The sequence below is a fragment of the Aristolochia californica genome, unplaced genomic scaffold, assembly GCF_029961685.1.
Source record: "Aristolochia californica isolate CCGP_79_NKW_82.1479 unplaced genomic scaffold, dmAriCali1.0.hap1 SCAF_9, whole genome shotgun sequence".
NCBI lineage: Eukaryota > Viridiplantae > Streptophyta > Magnoliopsida > Piperales > Aristolochiaceae > Aristolochia > Aristolochia californica.
The window spans coordinates 7,023,366-7,046,725 of record NW_027182290.1 but is presented as its reverse complement, the minus strand read 5'-3'; the positions used below and the strand labels follow the sequence as shown (position 1 = coordinate 7,046,725).

Below are 23,360 nucleotides of genomic sequence, written 5' to 3'. Positions count from 1 at the left end.
TACAGATTGACACAGATGGGTAACGTAGAGGACACATCTCCCAGCTCTCATGGCTGCTATCATATTTGTCATTCGATTAACATCCATCACTCTGCGTGCCACCCGTCTCTACACAGCGTTGTCTGAATGATGATCGAACTTGGTATTTCCTTGACTTCCATTAAACCCCCTTTACGAATTAGTTTTTAAGTAGCATAATCTGCACGGTATTATGCAATTAAAGCAAGCTTCTACGATTGTCTGCAGGGGATGCAGGATCACTCAACCGTCTATTAAAGATTGAACTGTTCCATGTAGAATTTGTCGAAGCATTTCTCTTGTCTGGACGTGTTTTTTTATCTCTGTTTTTCTGTTTGTTTGCAAATAATGGTGTTACTAAGCTTAATTTGTCATCGAGCTTCCCGGACCTTATGGGCAGAAAGGTGGCTGGCTGGACTCTGGAGCCCTGAGCGACACGGAGACTCCAGGCTCGGTCGTTTTCACGAGTGTTGGGGCCCTAACCTGTATTAAATACCGAAGAAGATGTGGCACTTTACAGACAGCAGTAGTTCAGAAAGAGAAAACGACTTGCAGCTGCTTCCCTCTTGGCTCCAGTGCTACTTCTACGTTCTAGTCGCCACCCAGTGCTCACTAATCGCCACCCTCGTCAGCGCTTCGTTCACAAAATCCTGGGTGTCATTCACTGTTTCTTCCGTTTGGCTTTTGCTCAACTGTGATCTCTAAGACCCCTCGTCGGTGCTTCTCTTTCTCTATCTGGGTCAGCTTTTCCGCCGATTTTCCCCTTCAGCTTTACCTCTCGACTGTGATCTCTAGAACCACTCAACTCGCATCGGGAAGCCTTTTCTTGAGTTCCGACAAATCTCTGATTAGCTGAAATTTTAACCTGATTTTCTTTTTCGAGCTTGATTTCCGCTCACTCTACCAACTTTACAGTGTGCCGCCTGCCTCAGATCTGTAATTGAGAATGGTCAAAATGAAGAAATGGGAGCAAGTCTTCTAGGAGCGGCTAATAAGGAAGGGGAATTTTAGCAACAATGGAAACTCGCATGAAGAAATACAGGCAGGCGAGTCCGGAGAGGGCACGAGTACGGACGGAACCGTCATCCAAGCCACAGACTAGAAAAGTCCCCGTGGTTTACTATCTCTGCCGGAATCGCAATCTTGAGCATCCTCATTTTATTGAAGTCCCTCTCTCCTCCCCTGAAGGTCTCTACTTGAGAGGTAGTAAAACCAGACTGCATCTCTTCTCTTATCGAAAAATTCGAAGTTTGCCATTTTTACTATTTTCTAATAATTCTATATTTTCTTCGAAGATGTGATTGATCGTCTCAATGTTCTCCGTGGGAAGGGCATGCCTGCCATGTATTCCTGGTCTTGTAAAAGGTCGAAATACTAAACGCCCTGAGCGAATCTAAACCTTTACATTGTGTCTAACTTCTATTAATTTGCTTTGTTTCTTGTGCTGTTTGTTCTGCTGAACCAGAAGCTACAAGAACGGGTTTGTCTGGCACGATCTGTCTGAAGTTGATCTGATTCTTCCTGCCCATGGCAATGAATATGTTCTCAAGGGTTCAGAACTCGTTGAAGAATCTCCTCCAGGTATGCCTTAGCTCAGTTCGCAGCGCAAAGAGAAGCCCAATGTCTCCATTTCGAATAAGAATTTTTTAGTCTCTATTACTTCGCCCATACTTTTGAGCTCAAAATCTGATATTTTTCACTTCCTTTTTGCGCTAGAACGTTTGCATCAAAATAGCGGCATAAAATTGCAAAATCAGAAGTCTTTGCCGGAACCTGCCTCCTCTGGAAGCCAAGAGACTTCCTCTTCATCATCAAGCACCATTGAAAGATCTAACAGATTTCCTCAAGAAGAGAATCTTTCACAGATTTCTAGCCGGCCAAGTTCCTGTGAAATATCACCAGAGTCAAGAACCGCAAAAGATAAAGACCCATCATGGAGTGGCTCCTTAAGCTTGACAGAGTATAAGGTTTACAAGGTCGACAGAGCAGCTGACGCTTCAACACAAACCGACGACAGAGGAAGAAGAGGCCGGAATAGAGATACCTGTACAAGGGGTGTCTCCACCGATGAGCTCTCTGATCTAGACTATCAAGAGAATCGCCAGAGTAGGATCCCACAGAAAGAGAACGCTGAACTCAACCGGGAAGAAATTTCACCACCGCCGTCTTCTTCCAGCACTTCCTCTGGCGGGAAACCAGACACCTTGGAATCTTTAATTAGAGCTGATGTTAACAAGATCAACAGCTTCAGGATAGTTGAGGAGGAACAAGTTCGGGACCTGTCACATACTAAGCTCAAAGCCTCTAATGTTCTGATGCAATTAATTTCCTGTGGGTCAATTACCGTAAAGGATCATCACAGTTTTGGGATTATTCCGACTTACAGGCCTAGGTTTATGCAAACCAGTTTTGCTTCACCAATGTTTTCCGGTTCCATGATCCTAGGAGACCTTGATTGCTTCTCCGAAAACTCTAGGCTGATGGGAGTGAAATTGGAAGACAAAGAGTATTTTAGCGGGAGCTTGATTGAAACTAAGAAACACAAGGAGGGAGAAGGAGAAGGTTATCCAGTTCTTAAGCGCTCATCCTCTTATAATGCTGACAGGTGATTTGACTAATTCTCGATGTGCCTTCAGACGTTATATTCTAAACTACATGATGATACTGCACGACCAATTGTAGTCTTAATTTTTTCTCTGAAAGTTTTTTAATTCTTTCATTGCTTTAATGGCTACAAATTAAATTGATACGGCTTATTCTTCTAAAAGCCATAATCACTTTGATGAAAATGGTGTTGACTCTGTTTACCATTCTTCTTGATGGCTCTTATCTTTCTGACATTTTTGTCCATTTGATATCTGAGTGGCTTATCCTTCTGAATCAGATAATTGCATTCTGTCAAGAACGTTTGGATTCTCTATGATTAGGCTGTGTTAAAAATTCATTTCATTTGCTCTTTTTTGGAAGTGCCCTGCATTTTAGGGAGCAAGAACTAATCAAACTTGGGAAATGGTTTTGAGCTGTGGCTAATGTTTTCCATTCTAGTATGAACTATGGGAAGGTGAAATTTTCCCTTATATTTGGCTGCCTTTGTGGGTATTCTGTTTTGTTCTGATAACTTGTTGATTGATCTCTATGGCTGGTGAGGCCTTTAATGTTGAAGGATTTAGTTATTTTGGGAAGCTAGCTTGTTTGAGGGAGATAAGAATTCTAGTCTCATCATCTCATCTTTCAAGAATTTTGGTTACAGAGTTGGTGTTTCGCCTGAATCAGGTTAAAGATAGCTTTAATTTTTCGTGATCTGGTTGGCATTTTCTTTCTAGATGATATGTCACTCCCATTGTCCTGGTAACTAATTAGGCCAAAACAAATATATAGGACATGCAAATTGTCTGATACAACAGAATATAGAGAGAAGGAAGAGGATTCGATTCGCAGCAGGTGCATCCCTCTAACGATCAAAGGCTCATTCAACAAACATTTGAGGAATGAGCCATTAAGGTCACCTCTATCAGACGCACCAAGGGTTTCTTCGGAGGAGCCTGCTTGCTCGCAGGGGATGTCTGCCCCCGGTGACAGTAAAAGGATCACAGATCCTTGTAATGTGAAGAGATTGTCAAAGAGACTAGATGCAGGCAAAGAAGAGAAATTGATCAAGATAGAAGAAAGTTAAGTTTCAGGTTTCAAGAGGTTCTTCTGTTTAAAAATTGCCAGCAGCTTTTTTCCTCACCCCCTGCTGACAGAGGTTGTGTTACTTCTTGCAGACTTGCTTCTGGAGCTCGGGTTATAATCCAATCGAAACCTTCATGCGATGATAGTGAAGGAAGCTCTAGCTCTTGATGGAGCTGGCTATTAACCTGTCCTTTTACTTATTGTGTGCAGCCAGAGTTACTCTCTTCCCTTGTGTAGACGATAAGAAATTGCATTCTAGTGTATTCTAACTATTATATTCCTGTAAAGTTTGGCTGTGGATTGCGTTTGAATCGGGCTTAAAATATACAGGAAGTTTTCTCTTGCTTTTGTCCATTGGTAACTCTAGTATTGGTTTTGGATTGCAATTACGGAAGGTAATTCGGTTTCTGGCCGTATCATAATAGTGAAGATTGCAGGAAAGAATCGCGGCTACCGTTTGTACAAATTAAAATATCCAGCATGTCTGCAGCATATGAAAAAAACAATCTTCACTTGTCATGTGAATTATTGACAACTTGATCTGATAGAATTTATATTTTTCGATGATTTTATTATGTACACCAATTGCATAATTCATATGGAAATCAAATCAAATCAACAGAAATGGTTATCTTTAATTGATATCAGATCGATCTTCTGAGATTTAAGGCTATTTTCAATACTCCCCCTCAAGTTGGACTGTATGTTAATGATACCCAATTTGTCGAGTAATGCCTCAAATTGGGATGAATTTAATGCCTTAGTGAATAAGTCTACAGTGTAGTTGTTGGTTCGTATATGAGCTATCTTAATCATCCCTTCTTGAATCCTTTTCATGAACTAAGAGACAATCAATTTCGATGTGCTTGGTTCACTAATGAAAAACCGGATTTGAGGTTATGTGTAGAGTAGTTTGCTTGTCACAATACAACATGACTGACTGAGTATGTTCGATTTCCAAGTCCTTCAAAATGTTCTTCAACTAGGTAATTTCACAACATGTAATAGCCATAAAATGTACTTTGCCTTGGCAATTGATCGAGCCGTTGTTTTTTGCTTCTTTGTTTTCCAGGAAATGGGTAATTGTCCAAGGAATATACAATACCACGTTACTGACCTTATTGTATCCCTGCAGCAAGCCTAATCTGCATCATAAAATGCATTTAATTGGAGTGTGTTTGTGGAGGATAATAGAATACCCTATCCTGGAGTTTGTTTCAAATATCGAAGGACTTTATGTGTTGCCTCAAGATGTGGTGTACGTGGTTTTTCCATAAATTGGCTTAGAATATGGACGGTGTAAACCAATGGTCTAATAATGGTTAAGTAGATCAATCTTCCCCCAAGACGCCTATATGATGAAGGATCATTGAAAAGTTTATCATTGAATTGTGTAAGAGCCAAGTTTTGCTCCATTGAGAACCTTGTAAGTTTTGCTCCTAGAAATCGGACATCTTCTAATATCTCTGAGGCATATTTCCTTTGAGAGAGAGAAATTACCTTGAAAAACCTTGCTATTTCTATGCCCAAAAAGTATTTGAGCTGACCAAAATCCTTAAGTTGAACTGCTTGGATAACAACTATTTGACATCTTCAATTTATTGCAGATTATTACCTGCCAAAACCACGTCATCAACATGCACAAGTATTGCTGTAAAATTGCCTTTGTGGGATTGGACGAATAAAGAATAATCTGTCTTTGATTGATGAGATCCAATAGTCTTGAGGACAGCGGAAAACTTCAAAAACCATTGTCTATAAGCTTATTTCAATCCGTATATGGACTTATTGAGTTTGCACACTTCAGTCCCCCCTTTCATCCAAAATCGAGAGGAAGGGACATGTATACATCTTCATCAAGATCACCATGTAAGAATGCATTGTTGACATCGAGTTGGTGAAGATGTTATCTTTGAATAGCGGAATTACTCAGTAGGACATGTACAATAACCATTTTGGCAATGGGGATGAACGTCTCTTGATAATCGAGTCATTCAACCTGGTTGTATCCTTTGACGACTAAGCGAGCTTTGTAACACTCGATGGTGCCATCAGATTCGAGTTTTACTTTGTATACCCATTTACATCCAATGGCTTTCTTGCCAGGTGGAAGAGAGATGAGTGTCCATGTGTGGTTGGCTTGTAGTGTTTGAATTTCATCATGCATGGCTTGACGCCATTTAAGATCCCTCATGGCTTGTAAGAAAATAGTTGGTTCTTTGGTAAAAACTTTATGAGAGGTGGATAACCGGGCATAAGAAAGAACTTGAGAGAGCGCATAAAGTGTACCTGATGTGGTAACCATGTTGGAGGCAGATGATTGTTTAGGTCGTGACGATAGGGTCACTTCCACATGAAAATTTTGAAGGAAGCTACGTCGCTTCCACATGAAAATTCTGAAGGAAGCTAGGTCGCTTAATTGGTTTGGTAGAGAAGCGATGAGTAGGGGGTGGCATGGGAGTGGGAGAAGGTATGTGGGGTGAAGAAGCAGTATCAACATTTGTAATTTCATGATTTTCTGGCTGAGTAGGGTTGTTTGGTATATGATCATCATGAAAAACATATATTATGGGAGGAGGAATCATGAGATTTTTATTCGTAGAAAATATGTTTAAGAGGGAATTTTTGTTCAAAGAAAGTAACATCTCGAGAGAAAAACACTTTATATAGTACAATATCATATACTCTATATCCTTTTTATCCATAAGGATACCCAACAAAAAATACAACAGATGACATGCATATCAAATTTGGAAGGCTTGTGGGCATGAGTGGAGACAAAACATAGACATCCAAATACTCGTAAATGTGAGTAAGTGGGTAAAGTATTAAATAACTGTTCATAAAGTGTTTTACCTTGCAAAATTGGGGTAGGTGTCTGATTTATGAGATAAACAACTGTTAAAATGGCATCCCCCCAAAAATCTTTTAGGAAAATGGGTTTGAAAAAGCAACGCTCGGGCCCTATTTAGTAGGTGTTGATGTCTGCATTCCACTACCCCATTTTGTTCCGGGGTGTGAACACAACTTGTTTGGTGGACAATGCCTTTGGACAAGTAATAATTCACAAGAGTAAATTCAGAGCCATTATCACTACACACAACAAACTGGGTTTTTACCATACTAATGAAATTAGTTAGGTGAGTTTGAGTTTCAGATTTGTGGCACATCAAATAAATCCATGTGCATCTGGTAAAGTCATCAACTATGGTGAGGAAATATTGGACCCCAAAAATAGATGCAATTTGGTAACCCCCCTATATATCAACATGTAATATTTCAAAAGGTGATTTGCTAGATATTGTCCTCAAAGAAAATGGCAATATAGTTTGTTTAACTAATGGACAAATCATACAATTGTATGAACTACAAGATTTTAAAAGGAAATGAAACAAATACTTTATTTGAAGGATGTCCGAGACGTTGATGCCAAATACCAGATGAGAATGGACAAAATAATAAGAAGATTTTTGTGGTTGATCAAGGTAGTAGAGACTCGTCCGTTCAGTTCCCGTCCCAATCATTTTTCCCGTAGGTCCTGTATGACACAAAAATGGTTAAGGAACACGGTGATGCAAAGAGAATGAGAAATAAGCTTACCTATGGAAATGAGGTTTAATTTGAAAATTGGGACACATAAAACATTATGAAGAACCAAACTAGAAGATAAAACCACTTGACCAATATGGGTAACATTGGCACCAGAACGATCTGGTAATTCCACGATGTTGTTCGTAACAACTTTCCAAATGTAAGTAATTCAGGACATCAAACAATATGATCAGTGGCTCTACTATCGAGGATCCATGTGGCTTGCTTATTTTGAGAGAATAAGTAAAGGATTTTACCTTAAAGGTCTTCATGGGTTGAGGAGTTACCTACATAATTTGCCATAGAGGACTTGTTATTACTGAGCATGTGTAGGTTTTGTTGGTATTGCTCCTGAGTAAAAAGGAAGGAGTTGAAGACGGTCTTCTTCTCTGTGTGCATATTAGATTGTGCATTCTTGAGTTTGCGACAAAAATCAATTATGTGACCCTTCCATCTGCAATAAGTGTACTTCAAATGTGCCCAACAATTTGCAGTGTCGTGACTGTCTTTATTACATTTTGTACAAACACCTTTGCTGGAAATTCTGATTGCAAAGGTTGCTGCTTTAGGTTGAACTATGCTCCTTTTATCAAATACATTTTTTTGTCGTTCATGTTTGATCACAAGGGAATAAACCTTGCCAATCTTAGGCAAAGGGTCCATGGTCAATATCTGTCCATGGATTGGAGTAAAAAATTTAGTTAATCCCATGAGAAACTTAATGATTTTCTGTGTTTCTCTATAAGAAGGTTCCTCTTTCATAGTTCCACAACTACAGTGTGAGATATGACAAAGAACATCTCTCTCGTTCCACAATCCTTTGAGCTTCGTGAAATAAGAACTAACTGACAAATTATGTTGTACACAATCATGTATCTCATTCTCAATATGAAATAATTGAACGTTGTTTACCAGAGAAAAGCGTTCATATAGTCCATTCCAAATTGTTCGTGCTCTATCACAATAGAACACGCTTATCGCAATATCATTGGAAATTGAACTCAATAACCAGGTTCTGACAAGGTTGTCACAACGAATCCACTGTTGCAATTCATCGTCGGCATCCCTGTTTGAGCGCTTTAGTGATCCATCAATAAAACCATATTTGTTTTGTACGGTTAAAACTATAGTCATGGAATGACTCCATGTGCTATAATTCTCCTCAATGAAGAGTTGTGGTACAAGAACTAACCCAGGCTGATTTGAATGGTGAAGATAAAAAGGGTGATTATGATGAGTAAGGTTGGATGACATGCTTGCTATATCGTTGTTGAAAGATAACGGTATTAAGCAATATAACGGATCAGCATGGAACTAAGACCCAACTTTTGTTTGGGATGTGTGACCGTTTTTCGGGTTGCACATGTAGGGCCAGAGTACAACGCCTCGGCATGTGCACAGAGCGGGACCTTGGAACTCGCTGTGTCTGTTTTAACTAGGGGTGGCTTCGAACCAATCCGGCTCGCGAGCGGCTCGAGTTCGGCTCGGTGTTGGCTCGGTTCGATTCTTTATCTCTCGAGCTCCGAAATCGGCTCGTTTAAATTAATGAGTCGAGCTCAACCGAAGCCAGGTTCGGTTCGTCGGCTTGCGAGCCGGCTCGAGGTGAGTCGAGATCGGTATTGGATCGGGATCGGTATTGGATCGGGATCGGGAGCGGGAGTGTGAGCCAGAGTGAGGGGGGAAATTTTTTTCCTCCCCTCGTCACCGTCGAGCCACTCCCATCGGCTATTGTCGCCGCCTCTACCGCCGTCGACAGCTGCTTGCCGACCGCCTCTGAGGCTGTCCGTTCGATTTCTTCCTCTCCTCGCCGTCGCCGCCATTTCCGTCACCGCCGCTTCCATCGCCACCGCCTCCATCACAACCGTCATCCCCGACGATAGGTCCTCCCCCAACGCCGTAACCCCCTTCCCTCCTCGTCGTCTCGGCGGAAAACCAGAACCAGGGAAGAAATTATCTCCCCCCTCCCCCGCGCGAAAATGATTTCGCACGTGCAAAATCATAAAGCAAAAAAAAAAAAAAAAAAAAAAAATCCTTAAACTCTCCTTCCTCATTGCTTTTGAAAAAAATTAAAAATACATTTTATAGAAATAAGTTTCTATGAACTATTAGTGTCTCATTTTTTTTAAAATATTTTTATAATTGAAAATTCATATTAAAAATCATATAATTTTCTAAGTAAGATTTTCCTACCAAGATGGGGTAGAAAACTGTATAAATTTTTTTGAATAAATATTTATGCTGTAATACTTTTAGCATGAAGCAATTTCCATTGCAATTTTGCGTTTGACATTTTATTTGATTAAAAATTTATCGATAAGTATAATAATATATTAGATTGATTATTAATTTTTATTTATTTCCCTAGAAGATGCAATAAAAGGTCCATTTAGCTTTCCTAAGAAAATATTAAAATATTTTTTGTAGTTTTCTAATAAGTCACTAAAAGTAATAGGATTTTATTTAAAAATATTTTGGGGAATGTGTATCATAGGAAAAATATTTTTAGTTTTTCCTAGAATATAAATTTTCATCTAGGGGCACTAAGGAAGCCATAGTAAATTTATAGCTAGATTCAAAAATTAAAAAACAAGCTAGACAACAATTGTGAGTAAAAAAGATTAATATTGATGCATTTTAATCCATTATTGAAATTCAATCCCGAAATTCCCCTATCATTCTTTTTTTTTTTAAATATATGCATAGTTTTGTATATAATTTATTCGAAACCTCCCCTACGTGCGAGATCATAAACAAGGGAAAAAAAAAACTCTTTGTCCCTTCCTCATGACTCTTGAAGAAATTGAAAAAATATTTTAGTAGAAATACGTTTCTATAGACTATTAGTGGTTTTTTCAATAAATTTTGAAAAAATATTTTTAGTAGAAATATAGGGACCATTAGTGCCTCATGTTTTTTAAAAATATTTTTCTAATTATAAATTCTTGTTAAAAAATCATATAATTTTCTAAGTAAGATTTTCTTGCCAAGACGGGTAAGAAAACCGTATAGAAAATTTTTGAATAAGTATTTGACAATTGATGATATAATAATTTTAGCATGAGGCAATTTTCATAGCAATTTTGTGTTTGACATTATATTTGATTAAAAATTTATCAATAAGTATAATAATATATTAGATTAATTATTAATTTTTATTTATTTCCTTCGAAAAGGCAATAAGAGGTCCATTTAACTTTCCTAAGAAAAATTTAAAATATTTCTTGTAATTTTCTAGTAAGTCTCTAATAGTAATAGGATTTTATTTAAAGGATTTATAGTTTTATTTGGGTGATTGTAAATTGATAGTGATATTTCATTTAATTTTGTTGTGTTTGATTATTTTATGGAGTTTATTCATAATGTTATGCAATGTATGGAGTGTTTAGACTATTTTATGGAGTGTATAAACAATTTCATGGAGTATTTATGAAATGTATAGAAAATTTTATGGAGTGTTTATGCAGGTATTATGTATATAGATTATGCCCAATTTTAAGTAGAGGTCATACCGAATTTTATATAAGTATTATATACATAGATTATGCTCAATTTTAAGTAGAGGTCATGCCCAATCTTATATATGTATTATATATATATATATAGAGAGAGAGAGAGGTTATGCGCAATTTTATGGAAATATATACATAATTATATATATATATATTTTTTAAAAATTTAAATGTATGTTAAAGCTGGGGTCACATACGGAGGTTCGGGTAAGGAAACTACTGGATATGGGGCACGTGCAAATATATGAAATCAGATAAAAAATAAGCGTTACGATCGAGGTGGCGTTGTGATGGAGGTATGCCACCGGATTGCGGTCCAACCGGGCGACGGTATAGGGGTACTAGAAGGCCACCGGGAAAGACCGGCAGGTGATTGACGTCCGGAGTCGGAGGCCACGGCGAATCGTCGGATTATAAAATCCTTCGGTGCAGATGGCTGTTGTGAATCGAAATTCGAACGAGACGCTTCGGCGTCTGTGTTTTGCGGAGAAGGGAAAAGAAATCCTTCCTTGTTGACGGCATCCACCAGTTGGAAACATAGGAGGCCACACGGTGAAAAAGAATCCTTGCCGGCAAAAAAAATCTGGAAACGCTGAGTCTCTGTTTACCGACGATTTCAGGATCGACAGGTAAGCTCTGATACCATGATATAATTTGTATTTTCCGATGATTTTATTATATACACGGATTATATATTTATACACATATGAAAATCAAATGGAATCAATAGAGATATTTATCTTGAACTGAACTCCGATGGATGTTCATCGATCTTCAGGGAGTTAAAAGGCTGTCTTCGACGTGATAACTGTGAATTCTGTTGTTAACTGCGCAATAGTCTGCAAGAGGAAGAGCAGGACAGCAGGATTTGGGGCTCTTTGATGTGACCACAACATCTCCTTTCCCATCCCATGACAGAACTTCAAGCAAATAATGGTCTGTAGTACTCTTGCAGAGGGAGTACCCGCGGGGAGCTCTCTTGGTAGATCAATTATCGTGAAAAGACTCGTCTGGAAAACGAAAAGAGAAACTGGAAAGTGTATAAAGTGAAGAGAGAAAGAGGAAGAGTCGGAAGTGCTGGTCCAGCGGCAATGGTCCAACGGAGAAGGGCAAAAAGAAGGAAATAAAATGATTTTTTTAGATGGATAGAAATAATTCATTAATATACTACATGATGTAAGTCATTTCTAACATCTGCCCCATATTGAAATACATTGGTAGCCGCTAATATAGACGAAATTGCATCATTCATTGAAAAAATGTTGAATACTAGTTATAGCGGTTGGGGAAGACGAAATCGCATCATCTGGTGAAGAGATGTGAAAAAGCAACGGTACTGGTAGCAGATGGGGTAGACGGAATCGCATTGTCCGGTGAATAGATGTAAAAGAACGATGATACTGGTAACGGGTGGGGCAGACGGAATTATATTGTCCAGTGAAGAGATATAAAAGAGCAATGACATCGGTGGTGGTTAGGGTAGACAAAATCGCAAGTGAATCGTCTGGGTGGTTCAGCTTGGGTGGGTACTGCAGAGTGTGAGTTACATGTGCAAAAGTAAAAGAAGTGAAAAAAGAAAAAAAAAATTCGAAGGATAACAGATGTAGAAGATCAATATACTTTGATACTATATTAATGGTATTAATGTTGAACTGAATCACACCTTTATAATTGAGTAAAGGTGAAATTTATATAATTTAGAATAAATAAGATAACCTTTACCTTATAAAATAAAGGCATGAAATCCAATGGGATCTTGTTTGTTATCCCTTGTCAATAAATACATATATACATATGGTATATTAGATTAGTACGAGAATGACAGAATGTCATATAAACAGGTTGATTACAGCTGATGCACAACCGGAGGATAAAGCTGCTGTTTTCACCGTTGTACTTCTGATTGGATTCTTTTATTTTCTCCTAATGTTCGGTAACAGGCGAAGTGGGCCGTGGGAAATGTGAAAGGAAATTGGAAAGCAGAATTTTAAATAGTTTCCTTCCTGTGGCCAGACTGTTTTTGGAAATGCGAAAGTGGAGCAAGTCTTAAAGACAATTTTAAATAGAGTCTGATTTATTAAGGCCATCCTCTCCTGAGGCCGCCCTGCTCTCCGACCCCGACGCTCGAGCAGTTACTCGCAGCTTCCCCTTTGTCCAAAGGTACTTCTTAAACTATTATTTCACTTCGATTTCCGTTCTGTTTGGCTTGGACGGTCAAAGTGTTCTACGGTTCTCCCTACCCCCCAAAGTTATTTACAAGTAACTTGTCGTTCTGACAAAAGAGAGGCTACTTTACTGCCTTTCTAGTTTGTTACTCGAAGGCGTCACTGTTGTGGCCACATACGTGCTCTGGTTGTGTTATGAAGAACATTGCCACCAAGTCGACCGACCTTCAACAAACACTATACTCTCTGCTTCGCCACTCCCCTACATCTCATCATCTCAAACAAATCCACTGTCGATTCGTACTCCTGTCTCTGTACCAGGATCACTTCCTCCTAGCCTATCTCATCTCCCTCTGCTGCCGTTTCCAAGATGTCCATTATGCCTTCACCTTGTACGCCCACACGCCCAACCCCAACATCCACCTCTTCAACACAATCCTTCACTCATTTCATCAAACACCTTCGCTCCGTCCCGACGCGCTCCGTTTTTACATCCTGCAATTGCGGCAAGGTCAGACCAACCCAACCACTAGACCCAATCGATTCACGTTCCCGCCGTTGCTTACAGGTTGTACCGCTGCTTTCTCGTCACTCGCGTTAAATCAAGAAATTCACTCTCATATACTTAAATACGGGACTTACTTGGACGTGTATGTCTCCACCGCGTTGTTAGACTCTTATTCTAAATTGGGTAATGCAATCGCTGCAGCGAGAGTGTTTGAAGAAATGCCTGTACGGAATATTGTAACTTATAACTCCCTGGTTTCTGGACTTGGGAGATGTGGAGAAATGGGTTTGGCTAGGGAAGCATTTGATACTATGCCAGAAAAGAATTTGGTTTCTTGGACTTGTATGATTGCTGGATACGCAAGGAATGGATATTATTATGAAACTTTATCTTTGTTTCGGGAAATGGAGTCCCTTGGAGTAAAGCCAAATCAATATGCTTTGGCTAGTACTCTAATTGCATGTGCAAACTTGGGTGCACTTGAACTTGGGAAAAAGATCCATTCTATGTTGGAGGAAGCTGAATATGGTCTGGATTTGTTTGTTGGTAGTGCACTCATTGACATGTACACTAAATGTGGTATGGTTGAAGACGCTAGAAGAGTCTTTGAGAAAATTCCTGAGAAGAATGTGGTTGTTTTTAGTGCAATGATTGTAGGGCTGGCAATGAACGGGAGAGGACTAGAAGCACTTGGAGTCTTCAGAGATATGATATTGGGAGGCATTTTGCCTAATGACATCACCTTTGTTGGGGTACTCTGTGCTTGTTGTCACATCGGCTTAGTGGATAAGGGGTGGTACTACTTCAATGTCATGACCAAAGATTATTCCATGGTGCCAAAGCTTCAACACTATGCCTGTATGGTGGATCTATTAGGCCGGGCTGGTCATCTTGGTGAGGCCTATCGGTTTATCATGAGCATGCCCATTGAACCAGATGTTGTTGTTTGGGGAGCTTTACTTGGAGCATGTAAGATTCACAAAAAAGTTGAACTTGGCAAATTTGTTGCACATCAAATTTTGGAGATAGACCCAAGACATTCAGGAAGTCTTGTTTTCCTCTCAAAAGTATATGCTAGTGGAGGAGATTTAGGAGGTGTTAGGAAGGTGCAGCAAAAAATGAGGATACTGGGAATTAAAAAAACACCAGGAAATAGTTGGATAGAAGTGAAAGATGTTGTATACCAATTTTTTGCTGGGGATACATCTCATCCACAGAGCGATAGAATTTATGCAAAGTTAGATGAGTTGGCCAAGCTGCTGGAGGTTGAGGGTTATTCCCCTGATACACACTCAGTAGTATGTGATGTAGAAGAGGAAGAAAAGAAACAATCTGTATTTATCCATAGTGAGAAATTAGCAGTTGCTTTTGGATTGATAAACCTTCCTGAAGGGATCAATATTAGAATTGTGAAAAATCTCCGAATTTGCGATGATTGCCACTTGGCAATAAAGCTTGTCTCCAAGATTGTGAGGAGAGACATAGTAGTAAGAGATAGCAACCGTTTTCACCATTTTTCTGAAGGTACATGTTCTTGTCAAGACTACTGGTAGCTTGAGATATCAAATAAACAAAGACCATATCCCTGAACATAGCTTAGGATTTTATGTCCTTCAACCTGGACTTTTACAGGCATCGACAGTCACTCCTGAAGGCGCTTCTGTATTTTAGTTCTACAGAGCTGATCGACACCATGGTGCAAGTCCTTTAATAATTCAAGGATGTATTGTTGTGTTAAGAAAATGTGCCTTTACATGCTGTATTGTTGTCCATATCAACAGTTGTGACCTGAGGTCCAAAAAAATATGACGGTGGCAAAGAATCCAAATTGGTTGCTTAATGGAAAAGTATCATTCAGCCATTTATGGATTGGGTTAGACCTTACTTTGGAAGTAGTAAAGTGTAGAAGTGTGTACATCCAAGATTTGTGTCACGTATCACTCAAGGGATGAACTTGTGGAAGATCATGTATGTAACAGGCGTAACTTCATCCAATAATTATTCTTTATATTCATATTAGCATGCCTTCATATGCACCTGTGAGGAGTGTCTCATCATAATAGGTTCAGAGGCCGGTAAAAAACCAGGTGATGCCAGATGTGACATTGATGGAACTGGTGGACTTGGAGAAGGCATACCTTGTGATAACTGATAAGTTGAGTCCAGGACACAGCAAAGTGAAGATGGCTACAAGCTGACTTGACAGTGATGTTTTGATAATTTTATCCAGTTATGCACGAAAGAAGTAGGGGGTTTTCATGTGCACCATACACATTCCTACAGTTAAAAGATTGAAAGCTTTCTGACTACTACAGTCATTAAAAATAAAGATTTTTCTGCATGAAGATATTTTTATCCAAAGCTATGTGCATTTAAAAGTTAAAATCACCTGTAGAAATTGCCTCACTTTGTTGGGGAAGCCCTGAGATCATTCATGTTACATCATCCATACACTTTTTTTTTGAAAAAATCATCTATACACTTTATAAGTTGGAATCGCATGCAGAAACAACTTTTCATTTACTGTTTTGTGGATCTCGAGGCATTCAACCTCTAGTTCCTTCTGTTTTGGTAGGGAGCAGTTGTCCAATGATCACTTTGCTCAGCATTATATGGTTTGTAGCTATGTCTAGTGTCTTTGCAGGGCATTGCCTTTGAGTGAACTGCTGCAAATGTGACAAGTGAATGAGGAGCCAGAAAGGTGTGAAAAAAAAGAGTTGGTGCTTGAGGATCACCTGCATGTTCACTCCAGCTCATCGTTTACTTTCACAAATGTCGCCTCAGTCAACCCCAACTAGTATACCAGGTTACGTCGTTGTAACATTCTTTTGGTGTTACACTATTTGTCTTCAATTGCATTCAATATTTATTTTTGTGCTGGTAACTAGTTTCTTCCCTTGTGACACTTCTTGTGCCAAACAACCTCAAAATCTATGCCTATTAATTTTTTTTTATTTTTTATGCATGGCTATGGTACATGTGTGCTATCAATCCTTAGTGTTAATTTTTTGAGCATGACCAATTGGTGTGATCTGCGTCATTGCTTGAGATTCACTCTTTTCCTTATCTTAGTAGTATTTTCACTTTTGTATTTCACTTTTTTTTTATTTGAATTTTTACTTCGTCACAAAACGAATCATAAGAAAATAACCTTAACGTGCATAGCATTTGTTTGGGCTTTACTTGCTAGAATTCAATAGTACATGCATTTGCATAGTGATCATATCATGTCTGGTATTGCTTCATCTTCCATTGTAAACAACAAAGATGATACCCTCAAACAAATCCTAGAACAACTAGGCATGATAGGCTCATTGTCCTAGAAATTCGGTTAGCCAAAGGGAAAAACCCTATAAAAAATAGGTTTCCTACGGGTTATGATACTAAAGATGAGAAAGTTACTTGTACTTGTCCTCACATATTCCCTCCTAGAATGATACGCCCTACGTCCCGTACTATGAGGGACCTAAAGATATTTGGTGTGATGTGATTATAATGGACGCGTACCATATTATTTTGGGCAGAACATGGCTTTATGATCTAGATACATCATTTGTGGGCGCTCTAACATTTATTCTTTCATGTTCAAAGGGAAGACTATCCACTTCAAGCCAGTGCCACCTAAGCTCATCACATAAGGTAAGGGACAATTGAGCTCCCCAAAAGAAAATATTGCATTTCATTAGTCCCAAAGATTTAAAGTAAGAAATACTGCATGAGTCTACAGTTTTTGTTGTCGTAGCCCGCGAGGGATTTGTCCATTCCTCGGTTGATCCCCCACTAAAGGTTGAGTCCATTTTAAAGGACTTTCGAGATGTCTTGCCCTAAGATCTTCTAGATACACTGCCGCCTACGTGTGATATCCAACATGCTATATAGATTTAGTTTGAGGAGCCACATTGTCAAACCTTCTGCATTATTGGATGAGTCCCTTTGAGCATGGAGAATTACAGTGGCAGTGAATGAGCTCCTCCAAAAGGGATTTATTAGGGAGAACTATGTCCTTGAGTTATATTGGCCTTACACCAAAGAAGGATGACACCTGAAGGATGTGTGTGACCAATAGCATCAACAAGTTCACTCTGAAATATCGCTTTCTGATTCATTGACTAGATGATATGATAGATATGTTGATGGGTGCCATTATATTTTCAAAGATAGACCTTGAAAGCAGTTACCTTCAAATGTGGATCTGCTTGAGTGATGAATGGAAGACAACCTTCAAGACAAAAGATGGGTTTTATGAGTGATGGTCATGCCTTTTAAAATGTCGAATGCACCCAACACTATTATGAGGATGATGACACACAAGTGCTTCGACAATTTCTTGGCTAGTTCTTAGTGGTCTATTTTGATGATATTCTTATTTACAGTTAGACGAAAGACCAACTATTTGACCTTCTTTGTCAAGTTTGCCACACACTTAGGAAGGAGAACCTTTGTGTGAATTTCCAGAAATGGTCCTTGACTGATAAAGTGGTGTTCTTGGGTTTTGTGGTAACTCTTGCTGGTATTATTGCCGATCCTTAGAAAGTGAAAGCAATCGTTGAATGGCTAAAACCTTCTACCTTCCATAAGGTTCGCAACTTTCATGGTCTTGTCACTTTCTATCGACTATTTATTGGGGGATTCAGTACTATCATGTCTTTTATCACAGATTGCATGAAGAAAGGAGAGTTCTCATGGTTGAAAGCTACCTCTCACGCTTTCCAAGAAATAAAAAAGGTATGACAAAGGCACCTGTTATGAGATTACCTAACTTCTCTAAAGTGTTTGAAGTTGAATACAATGTGTTAGACATTGAGATGGGTAAGAGTACTGAGTCAGGAGCAACATCCAATAGCATATTTCAAATGAAAAACTTAATGTTGCCAAACAAAAGCACTCAGCTTATAATTAGGAAATTTATGCTGTCATACAAGCTTTACGATATTGGTGTCATTATCTCTTTCCGCAAGAATATGTCTTGTACTCCAATCACGAGGCCCTTTGCTATCTCAATTCTCAAAAGAAACTTAAAATAGTGGGTCGAGTACCTACATGAGCTCTTTTGTCTTAAAGCACCAATCAGAGTGAGAATAAGGTAATGAATGCCCTAAGTCGTAGAATTAGATTGTTGTTTGTTGTCAGTGTTCAAGTTAATAGCTTTGAGAAGCTCATAGATGATTACGCCTCTTACCCGGACTTTGGTAGTGCATATGCCGAGTTACAAGAGGGACAAGGTGCCATATCAATGACTTCCATCTCTAGGATGATTATTTGTTCGAGATAGACTTTATCTTGTTATTTGAACTTGAATTCAGAATTTTTATTATTAATACATTGTAACCAACATTCGAGGATTGATTTTGGCTGAATATACCTCTTTTCTTCCTGATTTCTTCCCTTCTACCTTCTTCTTTCTTCATGGCTATTCTTCCTTCTCTTCTTCTATGCCCCCACTCCCAATCAATTATTTGTTAATGCAAGGTATCTACTTGAGACCCCGACGTTGTTCCTCATCAAAATGTCTCATGTGCAAGTGTGTTATGCTAATTTCCATATTGCAGTGTCTCCCTTTCTTGGTTCGGATTGATAACTTTTTATACTGATGCCACTGTTTCATTTCCAGTAGGCTATTTAGAAGCTGATGGTTCGTGTTGGTGCTCTGGTGCTACCGGAATATAGGATTTAGTATATCTGTCTGCTACAAATTTACATTCCAAAAGTCCCATTTTATGCTTCAAGTTCCATGTTGAAAAATGTCTGCAGAAAGCTCTTGGCATCACAGTAAACCAAGGTGATCGAGTCGGCAGTGAGGAATGTTATACAATTTGTCTTCTAATAGAGTTATAGCTCCATATCGGCTCTTGTAATGGATAAAAAACATAAGTTAGATATTATACCCATTAGGATATAAATACACGCTTATATAACTCCAGAATATTGCGAAGTATGCTTATAATCCCACATATTTCTACAAGTTCAGTGTGTTGTAGAAAAAGAGGAGAACATGTTCATCTCCTCCTTCCGAAGTCTGATCTTATTGATCAGGACAGAACTGCAGTTTATGAGTTAAATTAATTGGTTTTCTTCCCTTTCCAAGTCTTTAAGGTATCTGACCTTGTAAAGGGTAGGCATTTCAGTTGACGGACCAGTCCAGATATGATAACACCGGTTTCAACGGTGGAACAAATTTAACTCGAGCTTACCCAAAATAGGCAATCTTTGATCAAATTCAATATCGAGTAGTTCAAATCTTGCTTAATTGTTGGGGACGGGCAGCGCTTCAACCTTCTGGGATCCATTTGATAAAAAAAAATGATGAAAAACAATGAAATTATCATATTCTAGGCCCCTAAAGCGGCCATTAGTTGCCGAGCTCACAGTCGCAGGTCCAAGCTCAAACCAAACAACAATTTGTGCCCCAGCATGTCTTGAATTCTTCACCATCCCAACAAAGAGACCATTTCAGCCCCTTTCATGAAGACAGGATTTCGTTTGAACAAATGAAAACAGCAATTTCTTGTTTCCTCCAAAGCAATTCTTCCGCCTCCATTTTTGCCTTTGGTTATGGGTCATTTTAAAAAGAAACCCATTTCCAAGAGAGTTTATCTTTGAAAAACATCATCACCATATTTTTTCATTTTTACTCGCAGCATTCAACCCCTTGAAGAGCATGAAGAAGACTGGCCTCTTGTCTGCCTAGTGTTGTAGGAGTTGCAACTCAGGCATTTGAGGGCTATGATGTGGAACATTACCTCAGAGTTGGTGCCACAGTCATTGCAGAGGATTGACACCATTTTGTTCTGGTAAGCTTCAGGCATGAGTGTTGCAGCAACCTACAGTTCGCCACAGAAATGAAAAACGTTGAGTACCATGCAATTCTGAAGAGGTTACTAGCACCTTACAATAGATGAGTGGGGGTTTGGATAAACAACAATCCATACCTCCTGATCCAGCTGCTCCCACATTCTGGACATTTCACAGACTGACTTTGAGCAAACAGGACAGTTGAACCTGCAATTACAAAGCCAAATTGGAAGAAATTGTCAGAGAGTGAAGAAAGGTCTATGAAAGCAGATAATACTAGGTGGATTACCCATATCTAGGATGCTGGGTTCAAAGAAAGTGTGTAATGAAATTTCCATTTTTTAGGAAAACTCACTGGAAATGTGATTGCATCTCTTTTAAGCAGTCAAGATGTAGTGTATGTCCACATTGCAGAACACTAATGTCTTTTGTCGAATCAAACAGGTACTGGGGGTGATAAAGGCAGAATAAACACGAAGGTCAGCCATGGTTAATAAAGAGATTGGGTTACATCTAAATTTACATCAGAAAACCTAACATAAAATTCATCAGCTTCTCACCTCAAAGCAGACAGGGCAGTCATGGTGCATTGCTTTTTCTACACAACGGTGAGAACCCTGCAACACCTTCGAGTAGCAACAGCCTGAAGAAGAATACCGGACAAGTTATTGGGTGGAAGACAAGAGAATTCCAAGCTCGATCAACATATGATGATTTTGGTGAAGTTTTTCAGGTCCTTAGAGATCGATGTCTCAAGAGGACAACATTGATGCAGGTAGAAAACTAGGAACGCAGGACCAAATAAGCTTACCACATTTGTAACAGTGGAAGAAGTTCTCCTCACCCCCAGTTCTGAAATGGCAAGATGAAGGAACGAGATGAGAAAGTTACACGAAAATTCATAAAGTTCCAGCTACTCGTAGAATCGTTTCAACTCTTGCTTTCCTAAATAAAACAAACAAATAGTTTTGAGCGTTTCAGACCTGCAGATTCCACATCCGTCACAATGGTATTGATTCTTTGAGACCTGAATCAAGAACAAAGAAAATTAGCAACACTACATACTCGCGTGAAAGAAAAAAACTGGTTTAAGAAGATGAAGACCGAGTATTAGGAATTTTAGAAGATTTACATTATCATCGAAAAATTTACATTCAGCGCAGAAGTATTTTCCCATGCAAACTCCACAGTTTACGCAGTATTGTTGAACCTGAACATATATAAAAGCTCTCTGTTAAACTCATCTTCGTTAAAAATGTGAATGTAAGACGTTGATCAAAGTACATCAAAATCACAGACTAAAAACAGCAAACTCACATCTTGTTCGGCATCACAGAGGGAACATATAACCTGAAAATCGAAATAAAGAGGGAACATCCAAAAATTAGATATCATCTCGTGACGAATCAATTAGCAAAAAAAACTAAACCTAATTCGAAGATGGAAGCTTTACTTAAGAGCAGTTTTGAAGAAGATAAGAAGGAAAACAGAAAAGGGAGTCGACACTCACCCTCTTAATCTCGTGCCTAGGAATATCGTGCCTGCTTTGCACGTCGACTTCCATAGAGTTCTGTTGCAAACAGTAAAATCAGATATCTTTTCATCGTAAATTAAACAAAATTAACGTCAAATTTAAAGAAACCCACACCTTTGCATCATTATGGCAATGCCTGCAATCGTAGATCTCGTTGCAGCAAGGCGCCCTGATTTTGCATCTCCTTCTATAATGTGAGCATCTAAACAGCAAAAATAACCGGATAAAATTTAATAAATTCCTACTAGGAAGGAAAAGCAAGAAGAAAAACGCAGCTTGAAGCAAGCAGGTAAATACCCAAATTTCCCTTCTCCCACATCCCTCAGCTTCTCAACATGATTAATTTCGGTTGTCTGAGACGACTGCAACTCAAAAACGCTCTCCATCTCTTATTCACCTTTTAAATTTCCACTTTTTCGAGTTTTAAATATCTGCACACGAACGGGAAATATCAGAAAGAGGAGCATGCGGACAAAAAAAAAAAGCACAGTACGAGAGCTGGAACGAAGATTGATAAACTGGTAATCGAAGAAACAAACCACCAAATCAGAAGAAAACAATTCTCTTTCTCCCTCCAATATCAACCTGTATAGGCGAGAGAAGAGGGAATAAGAGGAAAAGGCCGGAGGGAAGGGAGATGAGAGGGGAGAGTATTTACAATTCAGCGGGCAGGGAAAGCTGGTCGGGCTTACGGAGCAGCTTATTAGTAGCCGGGAAACGGTTATTAGGTCTGACGAATTCCCCGACCTTTTTTTCGGGTTTATATGCAGAAGCGTTGGGGCCCATCAAAGTCAGTGGCGCAGGAATTTCGGTGTGCCATAGACGGGGTCAACGTTGGGCTGTATCCCCACTCTCGAGACGCGGTAGTTGCGACAGTCCAAGCCGACCGGCGACGGCGACGCTGTAAAATTCACCGAATCCCGTCTTTGCCCCTACTGTCCCAATCCTTGGCTCCGGTTCGGTTACACTTGGGTCAGCAGGTTTTTTGAAATTTAAATTTTACTTGAGTGGACCGGTTAAGCCATCAAGGGCTAGATTCCCTCCGGTCTCCGTTCAATTTGGAGCATAAGTTAGATAAGAAAAAGGCTTATTATTGGTTCACGATGCGGCCCGGAGAAACTTCGAGGACACGACGTTCAAACTCACTCGAACGGTAGGAGGGGCAGTTTGGGCAGAATCTGAAGTAGTAAACTGCGGCGGCTTACCGAAAAGGTCGACGAAACAAGTGGCGGCAGTTGGACCGTGGGAGGTTGGACAACTTGGATTTGGATCCCCAAAGTGGATAAGACTCACAGGAACGCTGACGAGGATGTTGGATCATCCAGTCAGCCCGAACTTTCTCTTTTTGTCCAGTAGTGCCTTCACGCATGAGACTGTCAGATCATCTGACTTAGCATCCTCGTCTTTATCTTTTAAACGTGGTGATTTCTCAGTGACAGGAAATGAGCCTCAGGTCTTCTTTCAGATCTGACGTGGCGTCCCTAGGCCCGGACCCTTTATGTGTATTTGGTTCATATGCAACATGGGGTTTGGATTGAGCTAGGGATACCATGCTATGTGGAGTTCAATAT

At 39.3% G+C, this 23,360-nt stretch overlaps 3 protein-coding genes across 6 annotated transcripts; 2 read left to right on the top strand and 1 right to left on the bottom strand.

The window, feature by feature from the left end:
* Nucleotides 1–556: 556 nt before the first annotated feature.
* Nucleotides 557–4,033, top strand: LOC137940566 (protein SOSEKI 3-like). The gene is made up of 6 exons (XM_068785705.1): nt 557–1,221; nt 1,314–1,383; nt 1,484–1,599; nt 1,735–2,623; nt 3,397–3,686; nt 3,783–4,033. Exons 1-6 carry the CDS (start codon nt 1,035–1,037, stop codon nt 3,806–3,808), a joined length of 1,578 nt encoding a protein of 525 aa, XP_068641806.1. The 5' UTR covers nt 557–1,034; the 3' UTR covers nt 3,809–4,033.
* Nucleotides 4,034–12,899: 8,866 nt separating this feature from the next.
* Nucleotides 12,900–15,516, top strand: LOC137941730 (pentatricopeptide repeat-containing protein At4g21065-like). Its single transcript, XM_068787278.1, has one exon. The coding sequence runs from the start codon at nt 13,151–13,153 to the stop codon at nt 15,014–15,016; it is 1,866 nt and encodes a 621-aa protein (XP_068643379.1). The 5' UTR covers nt 12,900–13,150; the 3' UTR covers nt 15,017–15,516.
* Nucleotides 15,517–19,709: 4,193 nt separating this feature from the next.
* LOC137941060 (E3 ubiquitin-protein ligase RZFP34-like) lies at nt 19,710–22,512 on the bottom strand. 4 transcript variants are annotated; one of them, XM_068786300.1, is made up of 12 exons: nt 22,448–22,512; nt 22,087–22,220; nt 21,904–21,991; nt 21,766–21,825; nt 21,573–21,605; nt 21,388–21,465; nt 21,239–21,282; nt 21,067–21,107; nt 20,816–20,898; nt 20,611–20,702; nt 20,393–20,462; nt 19,710–20,284 (listed from the first exon to the last, which is right to left on the bottom strand). In XM_068786300.1, exons 2-12 carry the CDS (start codon nt 22,173–22,175, stop codon nt 20,105–20,107), a joined length of 858 nt encoding a protein of 285 aa, XP_068642401.1. In that variant the 5' UTR covers nt 22,176–22,220; nt 22,448–22,512; the 3' UTR covers nt 19,710–20,104. The 4 variants fall into 4 exon arrangements, with proteins under 4 accessions (XP_068642401.1, XP_068642402.1, XP_068642400.1 ...); XM_068786301.1 differs by having other exon boundaries at nt 22,329–22,496; XM_068786299.1 differs by having other exon boundaries at nt 22,332–22,496.
* Between the last annotated feature and the right edge of the window lie 848 nt (nt 22,513–23,360).

Bases quoted from the DNA above. Each gene is read 5' to 3' on its own strand.
- LOC137940566 (XM_068785705.1), top strand. From the start codon at position 1,035: ATGGAAACTCGCATGAAGAAATACAGGCAGGCGAGTCCGGAGAGGGCA. The intron at 1,384-1,483 runs GTCGAAATACTA...CTGCTGAACCAG, and splicing joins TATTCCTGGTCTTGTAAAAG to AAGCTACAAGAACGGGTTTG. The intron at 2,624-3,396 runs GTGATTTGACTA...ACAAATATATAG, and splicing joins TCCTCTTATAATGCTGACAG to GACATGCAAATTGTCTGATA.
- LOC137941730 (XM_068787278.1), top strand. From the start codon at position 13,151: ATGAAGAACATTGCCACCAAGTCGACCGACCTTCAACAAACACTATAC.
- LOC137941060 (XM_068786300.1), bottom strand. From the start codon at position 22,175: ATGGAGAGCGTTTTTGAGTTGCAGTCGTCTCAGACAACCGAAATTAAT. The intron at 21,606-21,765 runs GTGAGTGTCGAC...TTCGATTTTCAG, and splicing joins CTAGGCACGAGATTAAGAGG to GTTATATGTTCCCTCTGTGA. The intron at 21,108-21,238 runs GTCTGAAACGCT...TTGCCATTTCAG, and splicing joins GACGGATGTGGAATCTGCAG to AACTGGGGGTGAGGAGAACT.